This window comes from Hylobates moloch, unplaced genomic scaffold (assembly GCF_009828535.3).
Source record: "Hylobates moloch isolate HMO894 unplaced genomic scaffold, HMol_V3 SCAFFOLD_3, whole genome shotgun sequence".
Taxonomy (NCBI): domain Eukaryota; kingdom Metazoa; phylum Chordata; class Mammalia; order Primates; family Hylobatidae; genus Hylobates; species Hylobates moloch.
Genome location: NW_026652278.1, coordinates 102088598 through 102111491, shown reverse-complemented (window position 1 = coordinate 102111491; position 22894 = coordinate 102088598). Strand labels below are relative to the sequence as shown.

The 22894-nt window shown below is 38.5% G+C and overlaps 1 protein-coding gene across 6 annotated transcripts in view; it reads right to left on the bottom strand.

The window, feature by feature from the left end:
• Window positions 1-445: 445 nt before the first annotated feature.
• SEC24B (SEC24 homolog B, COPII coat complex component) overlaps window positions 446-22894 on the bottom strand; it is a 107073-nt gene continuing 84624 nt past the window's right edge. For all 6 annotated transcript variants that reach the window (XM_058436630.1, XM_032145240.2, XM_032145250.2 and 3 more), the window contains 13 exons: window positions 20163-20281; window positions 19466-19521; window positions 19012-19218; window positions 15522-15645; window positions 14658-14816; window positions 13757-13930; window positions 12736-12846; window positions 9739-9914; window positions 8347-8484; window positions 7135-7239; window positions 6203-6295; window positions 3223-3326; window positions 446-1339 (listed from right to left, as the gene is read on the bottom strand). In XM_058436630.1, coding sequence (XP_058292613.1) covers window positions 1225-1339; window positions 3223-3326; window positions 6203-6295; window positions 7135-7239; window positions 8347-8484; window positions 9739-9914; window positions 12736-12846; window positions 13757-13930; window positions 14658-14816; window positions 15522-15645; window positions 19012-19218; window positions 19466-19521; window positions 20163-20281 — 1681 coding nt within the window. In that variant the 3' untranslated portion in view covers window positions 446-1224. The remainder of the gene's footprint in view (window positions 1340-3222; window positions 3327-6202; window positions 6296-7134; window positions 7240-8346; window positions 8485-9738; window positions 9915-12735; window positions 12847-13756; window positions 13931-14657; window positions 14817-15521; window positions 15646-19011; window positions 19219-19465; window positions 19522-20162; window positions 20282-22894) is intronic.

Here is a 22894-nt window from a genome sequence, read left to right as displayed (position 1 = left end):
GATTCATATATATTACTTTTTTCTTTTTTTTTTGAGATGGAGTCTCGCTCTGTTGTCCAGACTGGAGTGCAGTGGTGTGACCTTGGCTCACTGCAACCTCAGCCTCCAGGTTCAAGCAATTCTACTGCTTCAGCTTCCTGAGTAGCTGGGATTACAGGTGCCCGCCAGCTAATTTTGGTATTTTTAGCAGAGATGGGGTTTCACCATGTTGGTCAGGCAGGTCATGAACGCCTGACCTCAAGTCATCTGCCCATCTTGGCCTCCCAAAGTGCTGGGATTACAGGCGTGACCCACCGTGCCTGGCCTGATTCATATATATTACTAACTGAAATGCAGTATCCCTGCACTTCCCCAATTAGTAAATTCAATACATCCTGTATGTAAAAAAACCCACCAATCCCCACAAAAAACCAATCAAAACCCCCCAAAAATCACCAAACCATACTGTCAAGTGAAATAGTTTTAATTAGTAGGCTGATCATAAATAAATCCACATAAAAGATTTAACAGAATTACAAAGAGTTTTGTGTTCCTTTGTGGACTCAATTCATAATATGCATTAGTCAACCTCATTCTCTAACTGTGACAAAGAGTTGTCATCCAACAATGCAGCACAGTTTAAGCAATTCATATTCTATAGTTACATTTTTACATTTTCTTTACAAATGTAACATTTATGTACATTATATATAGATTTTTTTCTATAGTTCATGTACTGAAACTCTATTGTTTTTACAGAGAAAATGTTGAATTCATTTGATGAATAAGAAACATTCCTTGTTAAAAAGTAATTCATATAAACAAATAACACGGTACCACTGCCTTTTGGCATCTCTTGCCAGAGTTCAAGTCCAGAAATGTTATATTAATTATAAGAAAAAAGAATTTATCTAATTTTACAATATGACATATCATTCCACATAGCTACATAAATTTGCCAGCTTGCAATTAACAGAGCACTGTACTGCCATACTACTGGAAATGTGTAGAAACCAATTCAAAATATACTTGGTGAAACAGCATCGTCGTTACCATTAATTTGAGTTGAAAAAGATCTGTCAAGTTCTTTCTTCCCCTTTACTTTTTACCAAAGCCTCAGACAGAGTGCTGTGCGTTGCATCTTGTATTAACAAATGTCTTCATTTCAAGTTTCTCACGCGCTTCTCTGACAGGTTATGCTTTACCTAGGTTATAGATCTTTTTCTTATTCAATTTTATTTTAATTCACTTACAAATCTGCTGCTGAACATGAAGCAAAAATTCATAGTAAGAAAATGCAGCCTCTGTCCGGTCTTCAATCAAATGCTGAAAAAATTCTGCTTTGGCAGGACTCTCATCTCTGGAAGAAAGAAAAGGGCATTTGTGCTAAATGTATTTAAAAGCCCTGATTCACCACTTTGCAATCTAGCTCATAAAATTACACTTGTATCCTGTAAATTTATACAAATAAAATAAAAGTGCATATTTCTAAAAAAAGTATATATTTTAAAAATTACTGGGCTGCCGTCTGGGAAGTGAGGAGCGCCTCTGCCCAGCCGCCCTGTCTGGGAAGTGAGGAGCGCCTCTGCCCGGCCGCCCCGTCTGGGAAGCGAGGAGCACCTCTGCCCGGCCACCCATCGTCTGGGATGTGAGGAGCGCCTCTGCCCGGCCGCCCCGTCTGGGAAGTGAGGAGCGCCTCTGCCTGGCCGCCCCTTCTGGGATGTGAGGGGCGCCTCTGCCCGGCCGCCCCGTCTGGGAAGTGAGGAGCGCCTCTGCCCAGCCGCCACTCCGTCTAGGAAGTGAGGAGCGTCTCTGCCCGGCCGCCCCGTCTGGGAAGTGAGGAGCACCTCTGCCTGGCTGCCCTGTCTGGGATGTGGGGAGCGCCTCTGCCCGGCCGCCCCATCTGGGAGGTCTACCACAGAGGCCAGAAGCAATGTGGGGGCTGGACGTGGTGGCTCACGCCTGTAGTCCCAGTACTCTGGGAGGCTGAGGCGGGTTGATCACTTGAGGCTAGGAGCTTGAGACCAGCCTGGCCAACATGGCGAAACATATGAAAAATACAATTGTCAAACCAACCAACGAACCAAGCAACAACAAAACAGGTCTACCCTGGAGTCATACTCTAATTTTTTCTATTTTCCTCCCTTTCTGATCCTTTATCCCACTTTCTTTTTCTTCCTCTTCCTTCTCCTTCTTCTTTGTCAAATAGAGGATTGAGTTATTATCATGGATCCATACAAAGTCCCTCTCTCATTTATTTTCTTTAATTCCCACCCCCCATTTCTATTCCCCGTCTCCCCATGTGCAACCTTCCTAATATGTTTGATACGCATCTTTTTGTTCGTATGTACTTTTAGAAAATGTTTATTGTTTTGTGTGCAAAAAAAAAATAAAATTAAAAAAAAGCAAAAAAAAAAACAACATTACTGGGCTGGGTGGGGTAGCTCACACCTGTAATCTCAACACTTTAAGAGGCTAAGGTGGAAGGACTGCTTGAGCCCAGGAGTTCAAGACCAGCCTGGGCAAAATAGAAAGATCCCCATTGCTTAAAAAGAAAAAAAAAAAATTTAAAAATTGGCCAGGTGTGGTGGCTCATGCCTGTAATCCCAGCACTTTGAGAAGCCGAGGTGGGTGGATCACCTGAGGTGAGGAGTTCGAGACCACCCTGGCCAACATGGTGAAACACTGTCTCTACTAAAAATACAAAAATTAGCTGGGCGTGGTGGTGGGTGCCTGTAATCCCAGCTACTTGGGAGGCTGAGGCAGGCAAATCGCTTGAATCCAGGACGCAGAGGTTGCAGTGGGCTGAGATGACACCATTGCATTCCAACCCGGGTGACAAGAGCGAAACTTTGTCTCAAATAAATAAATAAATAAATAAAAATTAGCCAGGTGTGGAGGGAAGTGTCTGCAGTCCCAGCTACTCAGGACTCTGAGTTGGGAGGATTACTTGAGCATGGGAGGTCCAGGCTGCAGTGAACTGTGATGGTAGCACCCCTGCACTCCAGCCTGAGTGACAGAGTGAGACTCTATCTCAAATTAAATAAATAAATAAATAAATAAAATTAAAAATTACTAATATATGGAGATGTCAGAAAATGGAATATAGAGGATATAAATCAAGTAACCACATTTTACCATCAGAATATATTTTGATACTATTTAAAGTCTGTTTTGAAGACAAGCAATTCCACAGACTACATAGGAAAGACAACTTCATAATTAAGTTACAAAAGTACTTACTTTACTATGTGAAGGATTGGACTTAATGGTCTGCTGTCTCTAAGCCAAGTTATGAAGGATCTGGTTCTTTCTGATGAAAGTGTATCTAGCTCTGGAAGATGTGTCTGGTAAAACAAATACAATTAGGAAACTATTTCCTTTCTCACAGACTTCAGCAGTATTAGAACAAAACCATGATTCTTACTATCACCCCCAACTGCCAGCACTCTATTTCTTAGCCTCAACAGCAGCAACTACACAAATAAAATTTAAACTGTTGAAAAATCTGTTTATATTTTTCTGGATAAGTCAATAAAATATGTGCAATGACAAGTATGTGACTGACATTTTAACTGACTATATTTTTCTTGGTAAGTCAATAAAACATAAACAACGATTAGCATGTCACCAGTATTGTGAGGTGCCTTTATGTTTCTTCTAGAGGAAATGTTCAAATGAAGGGGGACACCATTAAATTCCAAATTCCCTTAGCAATTATATATGATTATATCCTATTCTAAAAATAGCCATTCTGGGAGAATTTCATGTTTCCTTTAATTTAAAGGCAAAGAATTTTAAAGTACAGTGTGGATATGTAAATATATTTTAAAACTATATGCAAGACTATTTTAAAAGGACCTAAAAGTCTATTATTTTTTTATATACACATATACATAAAAAGGTAAGATTTACTTTCCTTTTTCAAAGCCAACTGTAAATTAAATAGTAAATTAGCAGTAAATTAAATAATTCAAAAATGTAGTATATAACAAAATTTAAATAGACAAGTTTGGAATAATTATCTTTGTAATTCCTGTCAATATTAAAAACCATTTCCATTTTGATGTGAATTTTTTCAGATGTTTTCTAAATTATTACTAAGTATACAAACACATTTTTGAAAATACAAATGGGGATCATATCATGCATAATTCACTTCAGGCTGTATTCTTCTTTTTTTTCTTTTTAAGAGATGGGGTCTTGCTAGGTTGCCCAGACTGGAGTACACAAGTGCAGTCATAGTACACTACAGCTTTGAACTCCTGGGCTCAAGCTATCCTCCTGCCTCAGCCTCCTAGCCTCCCAAGTAGCTGGGACCACAGGTGCATGGCACAGTGCCCCAGACTGTATTCTTTTTAATAAATACACAGCTATTATTTAATACTATAAGCATGTGTGTACATATGCCTACTTCTATGAATACATCTACAGGATATATTCTTTGCAGAATAATTTACCGTGTCATAAAGAACATGATTTTAACAGACATTGTCAAATGGCCCTCTAAAAAGGTTATATAAGTACTATATATTCCAGTCAATAATGCTCAACAGTGTCCATTGCCCTATACTGTCTACATGATTGCCTATTATCAAATTTTAAAATTTCTGACAATCTGGTAAATGAAAGAAATGCTATATTACTATTTTCTTCCTAATTATGAGTGAGGTTAAATATTGTTTCATATGACCTCTACTTTATTCTTCCTTCATGAATTGCCTATAAAATCCTTTACCCAGTTTTCTTTGGAGGAGGCAGAAAGTAAGGAAGGTCTTCTTAAAGATTTATAAGAGAACTTTTTATAGAGAAGTTAGCCCTTTTTCAGTCTTATGAGTTACAGATAATCTTAAGATTTTATTGTTTGTATTTTGGCTATATTTATTTATTATTACCAAATATAAATGTTTTATATTTGTGCTTTGAGATTTTTTTTTTTTTTTTGAGATGGAGTCTTGCTCTGTTGCCCAGGCTGGAGTGCAGTGGCGCAATCTCAGCTCACTGCAAGCTCCGCCTCCCGGGTTCACGCCATTCTCCTGCCTCAGCCTCTCCGAGTAGCTGGGACTACAGGTGGCCGCCACCACGCCTGGCTAATTTTTTTTTTTTTTTTGTATTTTTTTAGTAGAGCCGGGGTTTCACCGTGGTCTCGATCTCCTGACCTCGTGATCCACCCGCCTCAGACTCCCAAAGTGCTGGTATTACAAGCGTGAGCCACCGCGCCCGGCCTGTGCTTTCAGATTTATTGATCTTTTGAATCACCGACTTACAGAGGCCTTACCCATTCTAATATTATAAAAAAAAAAATCCGGCTGGGCACAGTGGCTCACACCTGTAATCCCAGCACTTTGGGAGGCCGAGGCGGGGGAATCACAAAGTCAGGGAGATCAAGACCATCCTGGCTAGCACAGTGAAACCCCGTCTCTACTAAAAATACAAACAATTAGCCGGGCGTAGTGGCAGGCGCCTGTAGTCCCAGCTACTCGGGAGGCTGAGGCAGGAGAATGGCGTGAACCCGGGAGGTGGAGCTTGCAGTGAGCCAAGATTGTGCCACTGCACTCCAGCCTGGGTGACAGAGTGAGACTCCGTCTCCAAAACAACAACAACAAAAAAACAAAAATATTCACAAATATTTCTTCTAGTGATCTGCATGGTTTCCTTTTTTACGTTTAAATGTTTGATCCATTTGAAAGTTATTTTGATATAAGGAGTAAGGTTACTACTGATTCCTACTCAGGAGGCTAAAGTGGGAGGACCACTTAAGTCTGGGAGGTCGAGCCTATAGTGAGCCATTACTGAGCCACCGCACTACAATCTGGGCGACAGAGTAAGACTCTGTCTAGAAAAAAAAAAAAAAAAAAAAAAAAAAAACTACTAATATAAGCTACAACATGAATGAATCTTAAAAACATTACGGAAAATGAAAGAAGCCAAATACAAAGGGCCACATGTTACCATTTATATAACATATCCAGACAGACAAATCCATAGATAGAAAGCAGATTAGTAGTTGCCTGGGGACAGGGATAGGGAAGAATTGGGAGATATGGGGTTCTTTTAGGGTGATAGAAATGTTCTGAAACTAAATAGTGGTAATGGTTGTAAAACACTGTGTAATACGAAAAACTACTGAATTGTACATTTTTAAATGGTGAATATTACATGAATTTTACATCAATAAAAAAAAGAGCAAACAAAAAGTTAAAGGTGTATAAAATCTACTGACCATTTTCTGTGGTATTGATGCAAAATCAGGATATCCAAGCACATCCTCTATGAAGTTATTGTCACAGCCTTTCCCAACCCAAATGTAAAAAACCTAAAAACAAAAAGAAAGAAAATATTAAAACTCCCGAATAGTTAATTCATTTTATCTAATGTTCTCAAAATTATCACCTCGAATAAGGTAGGAACAAACAGAAGAGTAAAAAGGAAATCTATAATTGTTACACTGTGAATCTATATGTAAGAATCCAGAGTGGTTCACATCTTTGATTAAATGTTAAGGCTTCCCATAAAATATATTTTACCTTTTGCACTTATTTTCCCAATAGAAATATAATCCTTTAATCAGTATAATTGACTCACTGTATTTCCCATCCACTATTTCATTACTGTCTGTGTATTTTCACTCATGCATTTCTCCCTCTTCTGTGGCTATCCAAATCCTTTTTCTGCTCATAAGGCATCGTTTTGAAGCCATCTTAACCATTCTAACACCCTTCAACAACTACCCCTGCCCAGTGATTTCTCTTGAACTCCTCATCATTAATGAGATTTCAAACGTAAGTTGAACTAGATAAACTCTCGAAATACTTTTAAATTCTAGACTCTAGATGGTAAAGTCCCTAAAGACAGGAATTTACCTCATTAGTTCTCTTCATCAAGTATATATAATTCATGACAGTAAATAATCCATATTAAAATGTATTACTCTATCAGTATTAACAATACAAATATCAATAACATCAATATAAAATGAAGTCCAAATAGAAAAGTTGAAAGTAAACTGACCTCCAGTGCCAGTTACCAATTTCAGCTCCTAATCCTAATTCACCTTTCACTGCCTGCTCTATGATAACAGCTGGACCCTATAAGTGTTTCTTTATTTTTGGTCAGCTCAAACAGTGTTAAGCTTTGCCAGTAAAGGGTGCTTACAGAGCCACAGTCCATAAGGAAAGCACCTTCTCTTGTCAGCTTCTCTGCAGACAATTTTTGAAGAGGTGGCTGTGGTACAACCCTGTCATTAACATGTACTGCACCCTGAAAAGAAAAAGAGAGAATGTGAATGAGATTACATTACTATCATCACAGTTTGGGAGCTAATGGTCACTAACCCTTTATGAAGCATTGGAAAATAATGCTTGGGAGTTTTGCATGATATAAAAAATACTGATTATATGCTACCACCTTGGCTGTAGAATCAACACACTCAAATGTATTCAAATTTAAAAAGTAAAAACATGAATACAAAAAATGATCTGTCACATTCGCTTCCCTTTTAGGGTGGGGTCAGAATATACTACAAGTGTGACTATTGGCTCTGTTGCATAGCCAGCTACTTTTTTACATTTCTTTGGCAACATTATGTTTGGAATTAATACTAATTCCAAAGAATATAGTTTTCACACAGGGAAGATAAAAGACACTACATATTTGCACATTATTATTGGATACCAGATTTGGTTTACTATGTAATCAAAATTGCAACTGATCTTAACAAAAGCAGTCAATATTGGCCAGGCGTGGTGGCTCATGCCTGTAAACCCAGCACTTTGGGAAGCCGAGATGGGCAGATCACTTGAGGTCAGGAGTTTGAGACCAGCCTGGCCAATATGGTGAAACCCTGTCTCCACTAAAAGTACAAAAATTAGCCAGGCTTGGTGGCATGTGCCTGTAATCTCAGCAACTCGGGACGCTGAAGCAGAATTGCTTGAACCTGGGAGGCAGAAGCTGCAGTGAGCCGAGATCGCACCACTGCACTCCAGCCTGGGCGACAGAGCAAGATTCTGTCTTTAAAACAAAATTTTAAAAAAAGAAAAAAAAGAGAAGCAGTCAATATATACAAAATATAAATGGAAATGTCCACGCTACAACTTAGCTTGGTAATGCATATTATAACTAAACCTACAAGACAAATTACTTCTGATATGAAACTATTTTTTAAAACTACTTAACCACTGATGGTATCTGAGAGTCCCGCCATCCAATCAGATCCACAGCCCGTGTCCTTATTTAATGTATTACTACCACAAGGGGGAGAAGGGTTAAAAAGAAAAACCAGTTGATAGTATATTATCGTCTTAGCTATAGAACAAGACACTCAAATATATTCAAATTTAAAAATTTCAAATGCACTAAAATGCATACCTCATCTGTCAATCTGTCTATCCTGTATAAGTTGGGATGAATCATTTTCATTAGATGAACAAGCGGCTGAGACTTTATCTGACACATGGCGTATACACGATCATCCAGCCGTGTGCTTGTACCCGTTCTAAATGCTTTCTACAAGGAAAAAGATAAACGTTTTCAAGTAAAATACAAATATGGTGGACAAATATTAAAACAAATACACACTATCGGCCGGGCGCAGTGGCTCAAGCCTGTAATCCTAGCACTTTGGGGGGCTGAGGTGGGCGGATTACGAGGTCAGGAGTTCGAGACCATCCTGGCCAACATAGTGAAACCCTGTCTCTACTAAAAATACAAAAAAATTAGCAGGGCGTGGTGGCGGGCGCCTGTAGTCCCAGCTACTCGGGAGGCTGAGGCAGGAGAATGGCGTGAACCTGGGAGGCGGAGCTTGCAGTGAGCCGAGATGGTGCCACTGCACTCCAGCCTGGGGGACAGAGCCAGACTCTGTCTCAAAAAAACAACAACAACAAAAAAAAACAAATACACACTATCAATCATGGAAAAAGCATGGCCTTTAAATCAGAAAGACCTCAATTCAATTCTCAGCTCTGACATTTAATAGGTATGTGATGCTGGAGCAAGTTACCTAGCTCCTCTGAGCTATATTGTCATCATGAGAAAAACAGGGAAAATAATACCTCTTTAGGTTGTTGAAAGGATTAAATAAAATGATGCACTGACACCTTTTATGGTGCCAGAGACATGGGAAGATGCTTAGTATTAGTTCCTGTCCTTAAAGAGTCTCTTTCCAGAAGGACATATTAAGAGTGAGCTATGACTGCACCATTATGCAAACTGCTCACACACGTTAAAGAAGAGAGAATATGGTTTCACTAAAGTCATCATGTATCGTATACCTTCATTTTCCACTGATCTTTTCTTTTCTTTCTTTTTTCTTTCTTTTTTTTTTTTTGAGAAGGAGTCTCGCTCTGTCGCCCAGGCTGGGGTGCAGTGGCACGATCTTGGCTCACTGCAACCTCCGCCTCCCAGGTTCAAGCAATTCTCCTGCCTCAGCCTCCAGAGTAGCTGGGATTACAGGCGTGCACCACCAGCTAATTTTTGTATTTTTGGTAGAGACAGGGTTTCACTATGTTGGCCAGGTTGGCTGCAAACTCCTGATGTCAGCTGATCCGCACACCTCGGCCTCCCAAAGTGCTGGGATTACAGGCGTGAGCCACCATGCACGGCCCCATTGATCCTTTTCTATTCTTCAAAACTCTTTCAGTGCTAAAGTGAATAATCCTCTAGTTAAGTATTAGAAAACAACAACCTAGATTTTCTTTCTTCATATACGTATCTGAGAATTTTAAAAACCAATATTAAATATAGCAATGTATAAAAAGCTACCTGTTTGAGAAGGGCCAAAACATAGAGAGGAAACAACTTGAGGGAGCTGGGCGCCATCAACGCAGAGTGCTGTAAATTTGAGACAGTTGAGCCATATGCAGACAATGAGTCCACTACAGCATTCACTAAGGCATCTCTTGCATCTGATAGACTTGATGAAACAGACCGATCCACAGCTAAAAAGCAACCAAAGTGAAAGGTATTTTAACCATTAGAATCCAATGGGCACTATAAGAGAGAAAATTTATATGCATTATTTAAGAAACAAAATTCAGCTAAGTTTTTAGGATGGAAAAATGCATTTCATCAGCTCCCTCATTTCAAGTGTCTTCTTATACATTTTTTTCTGAAATAAATCTGACAATCAGAACAAGTCTAGATTCTTTTGGACATTTTTGTTTTAATCTCTTAAGTCTAAAAACATTTAGCCAGGCTGGGGATGGTGGCTCATGCCTGTAATCCCAGCACTTTGGAAGGCCAAGGTGGGAGGATCACTTGATCCCAGGAGTTCAAGACCAGATTAGGCAACACAGTGAGACCTTGTCTCTACAAAAAATAAAAAAATTAGCTGGGCATGGTGGCATGTGCCTGTAGTCCCAGCTATTTGGGAGGCTGAAGTAGGAGGATTGCTTGAGCCTGGGAGGTTGAAGCTGCAGTAACCTGTGATTGTGCACTCCAGCATGGGTGACAGAGCAAGACCCTGTCTAAAAACAAACCCCAAAACATGTAGCCCCTATTGATATTAGTGAAATGCATATTTTTCCATTTACTTCTGAAAAAGCCTTAGGAAGGTTTCCATTACTCAAACGCCAAGTCACATGTATCATTTTTATCTGCTCAACCAGTGTAATTTCTGCAATCTGAATTATACCTTGTGATCCTCTACAATTTTTGTAAAGCATTCCAAGCCAAAAAATTTTTTGAAAGGGAAAAATAAACACAAGTTTTCATGCAGCCATTGAAGAGACAGGTAACATGAAACTTATTTTTCTACAATAATATATTCTATTAAAATAGGGATAACTTATAATATATATGCCCAAGCACTAAAAATAAAATTATATTAAAAAACAATTGGTTATGGCATAATTAATTCAAAATCTATATATAAAATTATACTTAAAAAATCTGGATCCTGAGGTTTGGGGTACAATTGATCCCATCATAACAAACCTGCATATGTACTCCCTGAATCAAAAACAAAAGTTAAAATTAAGAAATAAATCTGATATACAAGCTTTTGATTTTAGTTAAATATTTAAGAGAATCTGATTAAATCCTTCTTCTTTATTCCCCCCACCCCCGAGACAGAGTCTCCCTGTTTCCCAGGCTGGAGTGCAGTGGTGCGATCTCGGCTCATTGCAACCTCTGCCTCCTGGGTTCAACAGATTCTCCTGCCTCAGCCTCCTGAGTAGCTGGGACCACATCTGTGTACCACCACACCCAGCTAATTTTTGTATTTTTAGTAGAGACAGGGTCTCACTCCATTGACCAGTCTGGTCTTGAACTCCTGAAGTCAAGTGATCCACTTGCTTCAGCCTCCCAAAGTACTGGGATTACAGGCATGGGCCACCACACCAGGCCTGATTAAATGCTTCTGTTATTTAAAAAAATTTGGATCCTTTAGTAAATGCTATTATAATTTTTCCCAAATTAGTATTAATGACTCTCTCTAGGACTACATGGGAAATAGCAAGGCTTGTTTCATGTCTAAGTTCATCTACAAGGCAGATTCATTGAAAACATTTTAAGTGCTATGTTAATTCTCAAAAGGATTTTTTTAGACTTACATATAATTAAGTACAGTTCTATAGTGGTTATGTGTCAAATGCATAGCCATATAATCTCTACCACAATCAGGATACACAATAGTTCCATCACTCCAAAATTATCCCCCTATACTTGCCCCTTTGCAGTAAAACCCTCCCTCGGCCTCAACTCCAATTATTCGCCATTTGATAATTTTCCCTTGTCCTGAATGTCATATGTATGGAATCATTTGTATGCAGCTTTTTTTTTTTTGAGATGCAGTCTCACTCTGTCACTCAGGCAGGAGTACAGTGGCGTGACCTTGGCTCGGCTCACTGCAACCTCTGCCTCCTGGGTTCTAGGAGATTTTCCTGCCTCAGCCTCCCAAGTAGTTGGGATTACAGGGGTGCAGCACCACGCCCAGCTAATTTTTTTCTTGTATTTTTAGTAGAGACAGGGTTTCACCATGTTGGCCAGGTTGGTCTTGAACTCCTACCCTCAAGTGATCCGCCCACTTCAGCTTCCCAAAGTGTTGGGATTACAGGCATGAGCCACCACACCTGGCCTATGCAGCTTTTTGAGTCTAGCTTCTTTCATTCAGCACAATGTCTTTGAGAGGCATCCATGTTTGTTTAAGTATTGAGAGTTCATTCCTTTTTATTGCTGAATTATATTCTATTGTATGAGTGTACCATGGTTTGTGCATACATTATTTGAAGGACGTTCAGTTTTTACCACATTTTTAGAGATTATGAATTCCCTCAAAGATTCTGAAAGTAAGATTAAGGAAGAAATGTGAGGACAGTCTGATTCACAATGCAGTAAATAAAAATGTAAAACATACGCTTTTTAAATAAGAGAAAACCCTAGCTTCAGTTTCTTTTTTTTTTGTTTTGTTTTTGTTTTTGTTTTCGAGACACAGTCTCGCTCTGTTGCCCAGGCTGGAGTGGAGTGATGGGGTCTCAGCTCACTGCAACCTCCGCCTCCCAGGTTCAAGCGATTCTCCTGTCTCAGTCTCCTGAGAAGCTGCGATTACAAGCGCTTGCCACACGCTCGGCTATTTTTCCATATAGTAGAGACGGGGTTTCACCATGTTGGCCAGCCTGGTCTCAAACTCCTGACCTCATGATCTGCCTGCCTTGGCCTCCCAAAATACTGGGATTACAGGCGTGACCCACCGCCACCAGCCAAGCTTCAGTTTTTAAGATAGAAACATACATTTCACAAGTTCCTTCAATTTTTACTCACCCATGTTTGCCAGAAGGCAGATGGCAGCTTGTACATCCACTCCCGCATATACATCTGCTAGTGAACTTACCACTGGCAAACAAAGTGTATGTACTCTAATTCTCCGCTCACCTAAAAAAAAAGTCATTGAAAATACATTAGATCAAAAAGGAAATAAAGCAAAGCAAACAAGTTGAATACTTTTTTTTTCTTTTTTTTTTTTGAGATGGAGTCTTGCTCTGTCTCTTAGGCTGGAGTGCAATGGTGCGATCACAGCTCACTGCAACCTCTGTCTCCAAGGTTCAAGTGATTCTCCTGCCTCAGCCTCCCAAGTAGCTGGGATTACAGGTGCCTGCCACCATGCCCAGCTAATTTTTGTATTTTTAGTAGAGATGGGGTTTCACCAGGTTGGCCAGGCTGGTCTTGAACTCCTGACCTCAGGCGATCCACCCACTTCGGCCTCCCAAAGTGCTGGGATTACAGGCGTGAGCCACTGCCACGGCCAGCCACAAGTCAAATTTTTATTCAAGTTATGGTTTTGGCTAGATTACATCACCAACAGGATTTTGAGATGTAAAAACCAAGTTTTACAATGAACATTTTTAAAAGAAAATTAAACACTCTCCAAATCTGCAGAGTATGAACATACGCTATATCACTCATTCTAAATTATATCCCATAGAGTAAAATACCAGAAAACTTAACTGTCAAGTAACAAATGAAGGCCTTAACTGCTAAGCAGTTTTTTACTTTTTGGGGCAAGAAATAATACAAAGAATGGCATAGCTGGGTTTAGCATGAATTGTTTTGAAACAAGATTCTAAGAATACAAGTCTTCCACAAATTAAAAAAGTGTACTATTTAAAGATTCAAAAGTGAGAGTTAAAAAAAGAAAGAAAATAACAGCATATATTTGATTAACTAATAAAAATTCCATTACTTCCCACTGTGTATTCATTCTTCTTCCCCACTCCACTAAAGGCCATGTGAAAGGAGGGGAGAATTACTGCTGCAGACTATATTTCATTTCTGTTAACATTACCTTTGCTTGATGTATATAATAGGGCTGTTTGAAAACATACTAAGGAAGTATCTGTTAAACTTTCTTCAATTGACAACTGCACCGCAAATCCAGCATCAGGATTGATGTTGGCAAGGGATAACAAATCAGTAGAACGAACAAAGAAGTTACCATGAAAAGTGTGCATTGAAAGACCTAAAAAGGAGAAAATCATATAAAAAATGAAGTTAACAATAGTATCTTCACCTCAAGCTAAAGTTACTTTTTAAAGTCAAAGATGTTTATGATTTTGAATCAAAAGGATAACTGGGGAGTAAGGTTCAAGCATAGGCAGAGTTTCTAAAATACTAATTCAAAAAAACCAGTGGACGTTACATAAAAGGGAGACTATACATTTCACTTGTACTGACACCTAACCTTATTTACATTTTCTCACATGTGACTTGAAGTCAGACGTAATCTGAGTAAACATTTGTTTAATTTGCAAAATTAAACAAATGAGGGTTATTATATAACTCATCCTAAATTTAAAATAAAGGTAAAATAAAGGATTAAAACAAATATTCACATAAAACCAAGGAAGTGTACATTAAATGATTATGAAGGCAAAGACCCTTAATTTGACGATTCTTATTTAAGATCTTCCCTATTCCTCTAATTCTCCTTCTAAAATCATTTCTAATATAGGCTTTCTCTTAGATTCTTCTGAGTAAACCAAACATTACTTTTGTCTACTTATTCAAGTTATTTCTAAAAATTGGGGCAAAGATTATTCAATAACTATTATCTATTTAAAACATTGTATGGCCGACCAGATCAAACAGTCTTTCATAATGAACAGTCAGAGGTAGTCAATACATGGAATGCTCACTGACTTTGATACAAGTATTTGATATAAAACATAACTTTTACAACTTCATACCTTTAGTACACCTTATTCTCATAACAGCTTCAAACCCAATTTTTCTTGTGAGATACCGTTTTAGGTCTTTTTGTAACTTTTCTGCTTGTGAAGGATTGTGAGTATAGTGGAATGATGGATAATAATAGATGCACCCTGCAGAATACTTGGACATGCAAGCTTTAGAGAGAAATACAAAAAGTATTAGCTACAGAAATAATAATATTCTACTTGTCCAACAGTAGTACAGATTCTACATTATGAAGGAATCTAAGTCATGAGAAAACCTAAGCCATCAAAATAAGAACATACAAATCTGAGAAAACAGTAATATCTATAAAATATATGATAAAGTTTACTGTTGAGCAGAATGGTAAGGGAATCATGCTATATAAACAAAATACTAGTGACATTTTATATTTGTATAGTGCTTTAAACTTTACTGGTAGTTTTCATAGATATTGTCTACCTAATGCACATGCCTTTCTCCCTAAAATATTGAGAATGCTTACTGAAGAGTTTAGATTTTTTTATTTTATTTTATTTTTTTTTGAGACGGAGTCTCGCTGCTGTCGCCCAGGCTGGAGTGCAGTGGCGTGATCTCGGCTCACTGCAAGCTCCACCTCCCGGGTTCACGCCATTCTCCTGCCTCAGCCTCCCGAGTAGCTGGGACTACAGGCGCTCGCCACCGCGCCCAGCTAATTTTTTGTATTTTTAGTAGAGACGGGGTTTCACCATGGTCTCGATCTCCTGACCTCATGATCCACCCGCCTCGGCCTCCCAAAGTGCTGGGATTACAGGCGTGAGCCACCGCGCCTGGCCTAGATTTAACTATGCATTAAAAATGTTTAATTAAACAAATGTACACATGATGTCTTTCCTTACCTAGAGAGGCAAGATCAGAATACTGTGAACTTAAAAGGAACAAATCCACTGCAGTTTGCTGTCCCGAGCAATCTAATGCAAGTTTCTTATAAAAATCAGTTGCAGGGCCAAGATGTTGTACCACCTAAGTCAACAAATCATAAAGTAAGAGCTGGAAATCTTTATGCTCATGTTTTCATGTCGTTTTTATAACAAAAAGGATGTCCTTTGTCTCCCTGCCAAACTAAGGAGTTTTTTAAATGTCTAGGCATTTGGTGCAGATTTCCTATGATAATAATAATAATAGATAATCTTTATAAAAAAACACTTATGTGCCAGCACTGTTTCACACAATTAATTTAATTTTCATAACACATCTCATATGGTTTTTATCAACTACATTTTCAGACGAAGAAACTGAGGCAATAACTGATTAAGTAACTTGACCAAGATTACATAGATATTGAGAGGTGTATTGGAATATAAACCCAAGAAATCTGGCTGCAGAATGAGTGCTGTTAACCATTATTAAATATTGTTACATAACTTAAGAGAGTAAAAGATTAAGGAAGGTGTTTCTTTTGGTATGAGAAGACTTGAGCTGAGAAGGTGACACTGGAGAGTCTCCAAGTTCTTAATCACCATACAATATTTCCTAAAAAAATGTTTCTAGGGTGGGGGGGAGGGGGGAGGGACAGCATTAGGAGATATACCTAGTGCTAAATGACGAGTTAATGGGTGCAGCAAAACAACATGGCACATGGATACATATGTAACAAACCTGCACATTGTGCACATGTACCCTAAAACCTAAAGTATGTAAAAAAAAGATTAAAAAAAAAGGCTTAATAAAAAAAAAAGTTTCAATCCTCTTAATTACACTGCATGATGATTATATTAGAGCTTACTCTAATATAAGGAATTAAGGATATGAAGGAATAGGTAAACCACAACAGATACTGAAACTTTAGAGTCCCAGGCAGACAGAGAATATTTTTGAAAGTTAAATGAGAAAACAAAACAAAACTCTATCAAAGGATTCAGTAAATATGTAACAGCTTCCTGTGTTCAAAACACCACAGTAATTCATAATGGATTGTAATGGGTCAACGAACTAAATGCCAGCTACACTTGTTGATGAGTTTAAAATACATACTTATTTTAAAATTAGCTTCCTTCTCAAATGCAATTTTAAAATACAATTTCTATAAAGAGTGAAATATGGTGTCTTTTTTTCTCTAGCATATTGGTGAAGAATAAAAAAAGCAACACTACTTAATGGTGGTTACAGGATGAGAGTCCTTAAGAAGAGAAGTTGATTAAAAAACCCAAATAAATAAAACATTCTTTATTTAAAAACTTAAAGATTATGCCCTTTAACCCAATAATTTCACTTCTAGGAATCTATCCTAAGGCAAAACTGGATATGTGGCTAAAGATTTATGACACTATTAAAACTGTTTAATTCATACTCATAACTACTTATAATGACATTTTCTCAAATATATGTTGAGGCCAGACAGAACATGTGCAAAAGAAAAATGAATATTTTAGTTCATTTATTATTTGAAATAAGGGCTTAAAAATGCCCTGACCAAATCTTCACATAAAACCCAAGTAATGTTCAGCTTCGTATATTCCTTTCATTATTATTATTATTGTTTTATTTTTTTTGAGCCCAGGTCTTGCTCTGTTGCCCAGGCTGGAGTGCAGTGGCAGTGATCACAGCTCGCTGCAAACTCTGCCTCCCTGGTTCAAGTGATTCTCCTGCCTCAGCCATCTGAGTAGCTGGGATTACAGGCTTGCACCACCGCACTCAGCTAATTTTTGTATTTTTAGGAGAGATGGGGTTTTGCAATGTTGACCAGACTGGTCTCAAACTCCTGGACTCAAGTGATCCACCCTCCTTTGCCTCCCAAAATGCTGGGATTATAGGTGTGAGCCACTGCACCCGGCCATTATTGTTATTTTTTAAGATGGGGTCTCATTACATTGCCCAAGCTGGTTTAGAACTCCTAAGATCAAATGATCCTCTAACCTCAGCCTCTTGAGTAGCTAAGGTTACAGGCAGGTGCTACCACACCCAGCCCTTTTTTAAAAAAATAGTGCAAATACAGGTCTGGCTCACATCTGCAATCCCAGCACTTTGGGGGGCTGAGGCAGGGGTATTGCTTGATTTCGGCAGTTTGAGGCCAGCCTGGGCAACACAGCAAGATGTTGTCTCTACTTTTAAAAAACAAAACAAAAAAAATACTGAAGACAACTATTTAATAGCTGAAAAGCAATCAACTGATTACTTTCACATTTACTTTCTCTGTGACTTCAGAGAATGCTCACAATATATTCTCCAATGAAAAAGGTCAGTTACACACACACACACACATACATATACACACACACACGTATGATGCCCAATTATGCTTATTTCTATGTTTGTATAACTAAATGCTAGTATCATTAGATTATTGGTGATTTATGGTTTTCTCCACTTTCCAAGTGTTATACAATGATCTGTGTTATCTTCACAATTAAAAAGTTTATTAGTATGAGCACGTTGAATTACAATAGATACATTTAGTAAGTTTTACCACTTACGTAATAGAAAAGAACACTGGAGTCATAAGTCGCACTTTTACCATTAAATAGTTATTTAACCTTTACCTAGATACTCTACTTCCTCATCTATAAAATGAAAGGGTTAGACCAAATGATTTCTAAATTTCTATGACTTACAAAGTAATAAAAAGAACACACTGTGACACAAAACCAAAAAGATAATTTGAGTTAAAAACTCTCGCCGGGCACGGTGGCTCAAGCCTGTAATCCCAGCACTTTGGGAGGCTGAAGTGGACAGATCACGAGGTCAGGAGATTGAGACCATCCTGGTTAACACTGTGAAACCCTGTCTCTACTAAGAACACAAAAAAAATTAGCCGAGCATGGTGGCAGGCGCCTGTAGTCCCAGCTACTAGGGAGGCTGAGGCAGAATGGTGTGAACCCAGGAGGCAGAGCTTGCAGTGAGCCGAGATTGCGCCACTGCACTCCAGCCTGGGCGACAGAGCAAGACTCCGTCTCAAAAAAACAAGAACAAAACAAAAAACTCCCTGGAAGCCGGGCGCAGTGGCTCACGCCTGTAATCCCAGCACTTTGGGAAGCTGAGGCAGGCGGATCACCAGGCCAGGAGTTTGAGACCAGCCTGACCAACATGGTGAAACCCCCATCTCTACTAAAAATACAAAAATTAGCTGGGTGTGGTGGCACATGCCTGTAATCCCAGCTACTCAGGAGGCTGAAGCAGGAGAATCGCTTGAACCCGGGAAGCAGAGGTTGCAGTGAGACAAGATCGCGCCACTGCACTCCAGCCTGGGTGACAGTGTGAGACCACGTCTCAAAAAAGAAACAAAAAACAAACAAAAAAACCCAACTCTCTTGCCAGTATTTTATTATTAATGAAGTAGAATAAACAAATAATTACACAATCTTGAATATGACAAAAAAAAATATAAAATACCTTTGTACTTGATCTCTGATTAGGATCTTCTCTGGATTGCAGAAGTCCTGCACCCAAGGAAGGTAACTGTGTCTGAAATACAGACACACGGCCACCTGTTGGAGACATTAATTTAAAGGCAGCCTGAAGTGCAGGACCAAGGGCACTGTGTGTTTCTCTTGTATTGGTGAACATATTTGGTAATGCATTCAGTAAGTCTTTTATAAGCTGAGAAAACAAAGATCAAAAATTGAATTACTGAGAAGGCAAAGGAATAATCTTCTTTTAAAACATTCCATAGTATATCATGTGTCACCGTATTTCTGGGGACTGGAAACTGAGGAGTCAACAGATAGGCCATTTACACTGTCTATTATTTGTAATATTAATATATCAAGTAAACAAATGTTAAACATTTTAGTTACCAGTCACAATATAAATATTTTTATGCTTTAAGAAAATAAATCAACCTTACCTCTTTACTTTCATACAGATTCACAAGTAAACTATCCGGTGTAGGCAGAAAGACATCTATAGGGAAAACACATATTTTAATCAACAAATCAAACAAAAGAATACATTAGAAAATCTTAGTTTTTATCAGGTCATACATGTAATGTGTACTATAATTTTGCTTTATTTATTTTTTTGAGATGGAGTTTCGCTCTTGTTGCCCAGGCTGGAGTGCAATGGCGTGATCTCGGCTCACTGCAACCTCCACCTCCCGGGTTCAAGTGATTCTCCTGCCTCAGCCTCCTGAGTAGCTGGGATTACAGACATGCACCACAACGCCTAGCTAATTTTGCATTTTTAGCAGAGATGGGGTTTCTCCATGTTAGTCAGGCTGGTCTTGAACTTGAACTCCTGACCTCAGGTGATCCACCCACCTCGGCCTCCCAAAGTGCTGGCATTACAGGCGTGAGCCACTGTGCCCAGCTAATATTGCTTTATTAAATATACACACTCTGTATATATTATACATACATGTGTGTAATACATACATAGGCATAAATAACTTAGAATCAAGTATTTCCAGAAAAACAATTATTCTGAACAAATACTAAAGTGCATGACATTATCCTCACAGCATATAGCAAGATGTATATTAAAATAAAGTAGCCTCCATTTCAAAGTCCGTAGATAGAAAGGCTTTTATTTTACTGACTGCTTACCATCTATATCCGACACAATCAACATTTGAGGCTGTGATAATCCTTCTTGTAAATTGTAGAAATGAATAGTGCTATCAAAGGTCATGAATCCTATTCTTGTTCGTGAATCTCCAGGAAGCCTAAAGATAAAAATGACAATTTTAAATTCAGAGTGCTCAGTAACATACTTCATTTCAGAATATAATGAAATAGTAATTTAAGTCCAAGGATAATTACACATATGCTTTTCTACAGGGGACAGAAAAATTATCCCTATCTAAACAAATATATATCAGAGAAGACGACCAAGGTGAAAACTTACTTCCAGTTCCAATATTAGAACAATAGTATATCTTGCTTAAGCATTTTAAGGGCAGAACGACAAATGAGTACTTTCCAAGAAAAGATTGAATATACTCCAAATCAGATTTTAATGTGTAAAATTTTACACAAAAACCACATTTATGAACAGTGAAACATTTTATCTATCATTAATCTTTTAAAATGCTGTTAGAGCTGTTTTCAAAAGTCGATGCCACAGTATAAAAGAATAAATTACCATTTCACTGCCTGTCAAGCTTTATTAATAAGATAGACGCCTCATCTTACAGAAGCATATTACTAAGTACTACCAACCATCTTAACTTCAGTTATGTCATTTATTGTTTTAGCAATGCCTTTAAAATATCTTTGGATACTACAGGATGCCAAAATAGAATATGCATTGAAGCAAGAAGCATTATCACTGCTATGGATGACTGATCAGGGTATTCAGATACAGTCTGCAAGGTGGGTCAAGAGCATTTCAGAGAACAGAATGCTACAAGTTATGTGGACGTTCAGCTTACCAGTATGGTGAATATTTATGATGTTTCCACAGACTAATCTTCACTCCTGTGAGACTTCTAAGATCACTGAGGAGTGGGGTCATTTGTTACTGGTTAGAGGAGACTACTGACCTACTCCAAGCTAAAAGTACACAAAGTTGAGCTGAAACTGCTCCAGCATCAAACTCTTCTTTCTCAAAGAAGTTTCCAGAGCCCTTTCCAACAACATATTATACATTTGTTGCTATTCTATCACTTTTTTCTTTTACTTTCCCAATGCTTGTTTTCTGCTGTAATCAAATAGAAATATTTTTAAAACATTTTCCATTCCCAGTTTTACACTTTTTGTTTTGCACAGTCTATTTAATTTACAAGTTGTCAATCATCTCTCTCAGTGTGGCTCTTATATAATACTTTTCCATACAAGGCTAATAGAGTAAATGGATTTCTGGAGCACAGTGACGGAATAGGAGCTTGCTCCATCCACTCCATGCATCAACCTGGTATTTTAGTACCTCCAAGAATGGTGTACCCTCTTGGGGGATTAAAACTTGGTATTTAAAGACAAAAACAAGCCAGGTGCAGTGGCTGTAATCCCAGCACTTTGGGAGGCCGAGGTGGGTGGATTGCTTGAGCTCAGGAGTTCAAGATCAGCCTGGGCAACATGGCAAAACCCTGTCTCTACTAAATATACACAAATTAGCCAAGTGTGATGGTGTACGCTTGTAGTCCCAGCTACTAAGGAGGCTGAAGTGAGAGGATCACTTGAGCCTGGGAGGTCAAGGCTGCAGTGAGCAGAGATCACACCACTGTACTCCAGCTTGAACAGAGCAAGCCTCTGTCTCAAAAAAAAAAAAAAAAAAGACAGAAACATCAACAACAAACCAACGACAAGCCAAACCAATCATCTCTGTAGAGTAGTCTTCCGTTGCCACTCACTGTTAAAGCACTTGTGACTAAAGTAGGGGCAAATACTTCAAGGATTAAAACATGAAAACTCTTAGTAACAAACACTAAAAGCAAATCTCTCAATATCTCTCAATTTTTTAAATCCTGAACATCTTAATGTTATCAGTTTCCTTTCAGGCCAAGATCAGTGATATGAAGACTATGGTGACTAGAAGTAGCATTCAACAGGGCAAGGACTCTTCAAGCTCAAATGAAAGATAGAGGAGAACCTTTTGGAATCACCAAAGTACTTGGGACAAAGTATTCATATATAACAAGCCCCACACCTCAAAAGATGTTGAGAACCACTGCAGTAGTGAACCACTCTCACTAACAACCTGAAGTCACATCTCTTGTGGGTGTTGGAGTGAAACAGAAATGTGCAAGCAACTGTATTTTCCAGAGATTTGGACGGTTCATTTTTAAAGCCAGATGAGGGGCTCCTTCATGACTAATCTTGGTAGACACAGAGGAGGGAGTTAGAGCCAGGTATAAGCCACATAAACTATACTTGCTATTTCCATTTCCACAGTCCAGCTCATTACTAATGTGCCAAAATGCTTAGTTTCTTAGCCTAGTGTGGTGGTGGGTGCCTGTAATCCCAGCTACTCGGGAGGCTGAGGCAGAAGAATTGCTTGAACCCAGAAGGCGGAGGTTGCAGTGAGCCGAGATCATGCCACTGCACTCCAGCCTGGGCAACAGAGCGAGACTCTGTCTCAAAAAATAAAAAATAAAAATAAATAAATAAATAAACAAAATGCTCAGTTTCTGGCTTCCTAACATATTTAGCACAAAATTAGTTCCCTCCTTCCCTTTAAACCAGCTCATTCTGTCATCAGTGCAATTAAAACAAGTTTATGAAAAAAATTCCTTGCTCAGGCATAAATTACAGCCAGATTTCTCTCATCCAGATTCTTTTTTAAAAAATCCTTTTATCTTTTTAAATTTTATTTAAACTGACAGATAAAACTGTATGTA